The 7043-nt window shown below is 33.1% G+C and overlaps 1 protein-coding gene across 5 annotated transcripts in view; it reads right to left on the reverse strand.

Annotated features, from left to right (window-relative positions):
* Positions 1–7043, reverse strand: part of PPP3CA (protein phosphatase 3 catalytic subunit alpha) — a 189479-nt gene that overhangs the window by 14471 nt on the left and 167965 nt on the right. For 2 of the 5 annotated variants that reach the window (XM_015828339.1, XM_015828318.1), the window contains exon 11: positions 5015–5041. The exons of 2 other annotated variants lie outside the window; for them this stretch is intronic. In XM_015828339.1, the coding sequence (XP_015683825.1) occupies positions 5015–5041 (27 nt within the window). The remainder of the gene's footprint in view (positions 1–5014; positions 5042–7043) is intronic. One more of the 5 variants, XM_015828325.1, reaches the window with a different exon arrangement.

The raw sequence follows: 7043 nt of genomic DNA on the forward strand, positions 1-7043 counted from the left end.
AGAGAGAGAGAGAGAGAGAGAGAGAGAGAGAGAGAGAGAGAGAGAGAGAGAGAGAATATACTTGAGAAAGATAAGTAAAACATGCATGTACAGTATTAAGGAAAGATGCTAATACATGCGAAGTGCATACATCTAAGAAATTATGTACCACAAAAATTCTGGGTTTATTTATTTTGTGCAGAAAATGTGATGAAACCGACTAGTTCCTGAATTCAAGCTGATTTGACCAGGATTTAAATTGATCTGCATATCCTTAAAATATAGTATTTTTTAATTCTTAAGTTTATCCTTTAGAGGAAATTTAAAAAATTCTTAGGGCAAATCAAATTTATACAATGAACTAGAGATACCCAGGATTTACAATTGTAGTAATAAACTGCTGAACAATTGTATATGTAAATAGTTAACAAAATCCCAGATTCAGTGGAAAAAATTATCTGCTTTCAAATGCAGCTTTATTTAAAAAATTAAGTGATATCGTACAAAACAAAAATACCTTAGATGGTATTTTTGGAAGTGGAACAAAATTATCATCACATTAGATTATAATCCACATCAGAAATAAATCCATACATCTGTAGTCATCCTGAATCAAGACTTAAAAATATGGTTCAAAATTCTTGATATACCTCTAAAATGTATATTGTAAAAAAAATGTATGTTTTCTCTTAATCTCTTGCAGTGAAACACTTACCTTCTGCTCTTTAGAAATTTGATATGGACAGTAAATTTATCAAATAAATTAAAGTAGGTACAAAATATATACACAAGGAGACAAATCTAGACATGAAAATGGAGATCAGAATTTGAAAATATTTATAGAGGGCCTATTTAGGAACGTCATAATTAAACACACATTTAGTAATTTCTTTAACATAAAAATAAGACCCAGAGAGAAAGAAATCTATATGAAACTCATATATTATTTATGAACAAACCAGTGAAAATCTTTGGAGATTTTGTTAAGCAGGCTTAGATGATTTTGACTAGTATCTAGACTTAAGTTTGGAAAAAGTTGGTTTTAAGTTAAATCAAATAACTGATGTTGCTTTATTAATACAGAGGGTTTGTTTTTTTTTTAAAAAAAAATGGCTTTGTATTCTTTGATCTGACAAAAAAACAGCTTTATTTTTCCCCCAGCTACATTTTATTATTTTTGAATATTTTTATGTATTCATTACCACTAATTGAAAAAAATATCTTTCACAATGGGGGAAAAATGGAATTGCAGCCAAAGTTGTTAGTCATTAAATTCAATGTGAATAGATAGAATCCCTGTAAAAAAAATATTTTGATGCATCTAAAATACTCTTTGATGATACACAAATGTAACTAGGCTATTATCAAATGCTATCTTATTGAACAACTGTGTAATGAATGTGATAAATTCAATAATAAAATTAGGATAGATTTATCTTTGTTTATATGGTTGCATACAGTAATAAAAATCTGAGAATAAAGTATACCATAATGTATTTTGGGTTAGGATGTTGGTTGAAACAGTATAAATAGTATTAGAACAAAGAATACAAAGAATAAAAATAAATTGAGACGGGTTTGAAGAAATCACAAACCAGTATATTCCACCTACAATGGAAATAAAACATTTGTTTGCTAAATTGCTCAGAAACATGGATTATTTGCAATTATTTTCAAAATTCAAATTGACATTTTTAGTTACCTTTACAAATGAATTGGTGAAATAAAGATGTTTACCAATCCATATTAATCAAACGAATGATTCATAGGAATGTGATGTAATATTTATAAGGCTGGATAAAAACAATAAATGTAAACCAATGTTTTAAAGACATATATATATTTGGAAGAAGCTAAAACTGATTTTCAGGGTAGATTTGGAAAAATGAATCATAAATACAGCAAAATAATTTAGGCAATTTTTTTTAGTCAGAGAAAAGGGAAATAGAGAAAATATTACATAGAAAAGTTGAAAATAACTAGAAGATGCAGTTAGAAGAAAATTATAGATATCTCTGAAATATGTATTATAGGAAAGAAAAGAAAGAAAGAATAAAAAGAGTATTATATGAAGGGAAAGAAGGAGGCCTGCTAGAATCTAATTTAGTCTGAACATTTGAAATTAAAGATAACATTCACTTTTACATCACAATGGCCGATAAAAGTTATCTGCAATATTTCATCTCAATACATTTCATTCTTGGTTTTTTTTTGTTTTTTTTTAAAAAACTCTACTTTCAATAACACCCAAGAACTACTTTAGTTTCTTAGCAATTTCTTGACAATAATAAAATCTCACTATGTAGTTGTTCTGCCACTACCACCTCTCCATGCAGTCTGGAACAGGAATTTCTTTAAAAATTGCTTTAAAAATTTGGACTAGGCTCAGATAACACTGTAAACCGGATCTCATATCTCAGTACTTCTTATATTGTGGACAGACTAGAAAAGAAACTTGAGATGGAGAAGACAAGAATTGGACATGGTTTTCTAAAGTGGATGGGACTGTAAGGAAAAGCAATTATTTGGGGTGGCATGCATATAATAACTTTTATATTAGGGATGTGGGGAAGTCTGAATTTGTGGGGCATGTAATGATAATCAATGTAATGATTCTTACATTAAGTGGACACATACATCATTCCTAAAATCAGGCCACTGTCATCTCAGCATCACCTTTCCTGATCTGGATCTCTGTCGAGCCCCATTTTATAAATACCATAAGAGAGGAATTAATGCCTAAAGACTAATTTCCTGAGAAATTTATTTTATTATTTATTTATAAAATTTACTGGCCACCCATCTTACCATATGGTAACTCTGGACAGCTTACAATCATAAAAAATGTATCTATACATGTACAGTTAAAACATAAATAATTTAAAGTAACATTAAAACCTAAAGACACATGAGGAGAGTGAGGACGTAGTGGGGGGGAGGTGGTATCTGTTGTTACTCAACCAACCACCTCCACTGTGCTGTTCTCCCACTGGCAGAGCCACATCTTTAGGCCCTTATGAAAGGATAGGAGGGTTGGGGCCAACCTCAAATCAGGAGGCAAGATGTTCCAGAGGGAAAGGGAAACAGCAGAGAAGGCCAGAATAATTGGGCTGACGGGAACAGCAGTATGCCTCCTCTGTTGGCACAAATGTTACACGCCAATCCCAGTGGGGTGAGACTGTCCTTCAAGTAACCTAAACCCATGTCTTGAAGGGCTTTAAAGATGGACGGAATTCCTCTCCTCTATTGGTAATTTCCTGAGAGTCTTGACAATCCAGTTGGGTTTCACAGCTTATGTAGGACTTACAGGAAAGTAGAATATTTTAATGTGTATATCTACTCTTTCTATTAGGGACTATTTGCAGAGATGGGAGAATGGGGAGTGTTCAGCCAGTTTTCTTTTCCTAGCTTCCTCTTCTCCAGAAAAAAGGGAGCATATGAATATGTTGACCACTCTGCCAAGGGAACTGTACTATAAACACTTCCGAGTCACAGCATTCTACTGAAAGCTCTTCTTCATTGTGGAGGGGACCCATGGGCAGTCTAAGAACTGGATGAAATTAAGTAAATAGTGATAGGAATGGGTGGGTTTTGGTTTGATCCATGTGTCAGAATAACCTCATTCTAGGAAAAGTTCTAAATATGGCCATTGACAAACAGATGTTAAATTTTGGATCCTGACACCAAAATGGCTCCAGAAGGTCTATACTGTACTGCTTAATGAAAAGCTAGATTTCTATGCTAAGGAAATGCTGTAGCCAGTGCTGTGCTGTAGACTAGTGTAAATTTCAAAAAGGCAAAGTTGCCTCTATCATGGCATTGCTTAAAGTATTGCAAGTGTATAAAATGCATTACAGAATATAACAAAGCAGAATCCAGTACTTCAAGTATTCAATTGGCTTATTAAAGCAATTGGCAAATTTGTGTGCCCACTAAAGTTTTACACCAGGGGTAGTCAACCTTGGCTCTTTTATGACTCATGGACTTCAACTCCCAGAATTCCTGAGCCAGCTAAACTGGCTCAGGAATTCTGGGAATTGAAGTCCACGAGTCATAAAAGAGCCAAGGTTGACTACCCCTGTTTTACACTAAGTGATATATACTGAGCTGGTTTGTCAATATATTAATTGCTATTAAATAAGAGTTTATTAACATCAAAGCAATGTAAGGTTTTTAGGCGGAAAGTTCTTCCAAAATAATATCAAAAAATTCAGAAAAATGCCATGCAGTTAAAAACATTTATTAAAGTAGCGGTTCCCCTGGAAACTAGTTTGAAATATCTTGGTGCAACCAAATTTTAGATCTCTTTAACTTTTCATGACCTTAACCAAGTTTCCACACCATTCATGGTGAAGCTTGATAGTATCATGGCAGATGTAAAGACATTTTCATTTCTTAATGACATAACTTAGTATGATTAGCTGAAACCCAGTCAATAATTGTAATTTTGAGCAAATCATGCACAAAGTGGATAGTGGAAGACCACTTAATCAAGGAAGGTGACATCCAACTGGTTAAGAAAGGTACTATTTGGGGGATTATTTGTATTAAAGCTGTAGGTTGTAAAGATTCAGCAGCTTCCATGCGGCATTTTTTTCTTTGAAATGCATTTTGACACACACACACAAAACCCGTTTTTAATTTGAATAAGGCAAATTTGTTTTTAGGATGCAAATATACCACAATCTACTTGATCTTTACAGTATTAGTCAACAGTGATCTACTCTGCCTAGTAGAGAATTGAGCAACCTATTCTTCTCTAGTTGTTGTGTAACAAAAATTCTCATCAATTATGGACAATATGGGATGCTGTTTTGTTATTGTTTTACAATGTCTGAAGGGCTACAGGGTCCCCATATCTATTCCTAAGTAGTCATTTGATTATTATGAGTTTAGGAAAGTGCATATAATATAAGAATACAATTTTGAGAATTTGGCAGGAAGATATGAGGTTGAAAGCGTCCGAGAGTTAGCACTAGGAAAAGTTATACAACAGCAAATTAAATATAAGCCTTTCTTGACCATTTAATAATACCTTTCTTCTGTGCATAAATAGGATCTTCTTATGAAATTCCAGAGTAGGGGGGAAAAGAAAACAGATCAGTGAAGATAAGAGATTTTTAAAAAAGAAAGGAGAACGAAGAAGAGTGTAATACAAGACAACATCAATGGGAAAGCAATACTTAAGTAATTCTGAAAAATAGAAAAGAAACAAATTAGACAGGGAACACTGAAAAGGAATAGAAAAAAAGAATTATGAGAAGAAAAACACACTTCAGCACAGCTTTGTTAGTAAACTTTGCAATAAATTAAAATGCAGGAAGATAACCATAAGGCTGGTCCACTACTGGCCATGCTGCTTGGGTCATGCAATGATTCATTTAGGGGATCAAGTATGACATGTTAACCACAAGAGTCCATAGATATTGGGAAATATGTATACAAGAGTATTTCTGCCATGTATATCTCCCGGAGTGATTTATTATATAATGCTGGACCAAGAGCGGAAAGCATAGATTCATTCATTCATTCACATCTGCATCAAGCCATGGCCTAACACCAATCCCTGTCTCTAACCCTGATCTTTTTCATAACATGATAGTTAAAGAGGGAGAAAGAGCAGAAAGAGTCATGGAAAAAGAAACATGAACCAGTCTAACATCCCTTAAATGAAAGACAGGAAATAAACACACTTAATAATAAGATTCAAATCCAAACTCATTCATTTGGAATTAAGCAAATCATCTTCAAGGCAACCTATTCTCAAATAAATATCCTTGAGAATCAGAGTCTAAAAACAATAAAAAAAATATCACAGCACCTTAAAGACCTCTTTGTGTATTCCTTCAATCCATTTAATTAATTATTGAAGTAAAATCAAGTTTTTTTCTTCTAACTATAGACTTCATAATATTTTTCTAGGAGACCTATTCAGCAGCTAGATCCATAATGATTTTCATTTTTGTGCTGAAGGACAGTGACTCTTTGGTTATTGAATAATGTGGCCATCAAACACTTCCTGACATCTGCCTATTCAGCAAGATTCTGAAAATGAGCTGCAACATGTGGAATCCTGATCAAGTAATTCATTGCCATCTAAACAACTATAAAATCATAGGCATCCTACTATGGGCAGACATTTCAGGTTATGGCTTTTATCTATAATTAGACTCAATGACTTAAGTAAACAAATCGAAATTCTTTGATAACCATTCCTACACACTGAGTAAAGGCTCAAGGAAGGAGATTTAGTTCAAGTATTTACTCAGCCAAAAAGTTCCTTGGATCTTTTCAGTTAGTAATTATTTCTCAGGGTTGTTATGAGGATAAAATAGTAGAGATGAATACCATGTAAGCCTCCCTAAAATCCCTGGAGAAAAAGCAAGTTAAATATATAGCACTGTTACGACAGTAGCTTTGAATTATAACTCTTCATCAGCATTGTTCTACACCTAACCTAGTTAGGCTCTGTAACAATAGCATTTAGCATATTCAACTCTGAACTTATACTTCAGAGTGCAACATCATACCTATGTTTATTTTTATGGCTGCATTCTGGCTTTCTGCTCCCCTTTGGTTTCTCTTTAATTAGTTTCTTTCCTTTCTATTTCAACCCACCCACCCCCACTAAAGATCAAATGAACGCTAAAAATGGTACTTTGGTACAGACTATGGTACTTTGAGATCCAATTCATGACCCAGCTTTGGCTCCTGATTATTAATGCTGTAAGTTATAAAAACAATATTTATGTGTTCTATATATATTAGATCATTGTCCATAGCCCTTTTCTCTGTTCCTTCTTTGTCACAGATAAAGTATAAGAAGAACAAAATTTGTCTGCAACTTTCAATTTACATTTCCCAATTTACATTGTTTCCTAATTTAACTTCTCTTGTATTAGATAATCAATGACTCATGACGCTATTTTATTATATAGTGCCATCACAATCTGTGGTAATCTTCCTTAAATATTAATAAACACATCAGTTAGTAATTTATTCAACTATTTTTCTCAAATGCAGTTTTCTCCTTTCCTGAAAGTAATAGTAGAAGTTCAGAGGCA

The sequence above is a fragment of the Protobothrops mucrosquamatus genome, unplaced genomic scaffold (assembly GCF_001527695.2).
Source record: "Protobothrops mucrosquamatus isolate PMUCROS unplaced genomic scaffold, P.Mucros_1.0 scaffold_224, whole genome shotgun sequence".
NCBI classification, from domain to species: Eukaryota; Metazoa; Chordata; class Lepidosauria; order Squamata; family Viperidae; genus Protobothrops; species Protobothrops mucrosquamatus.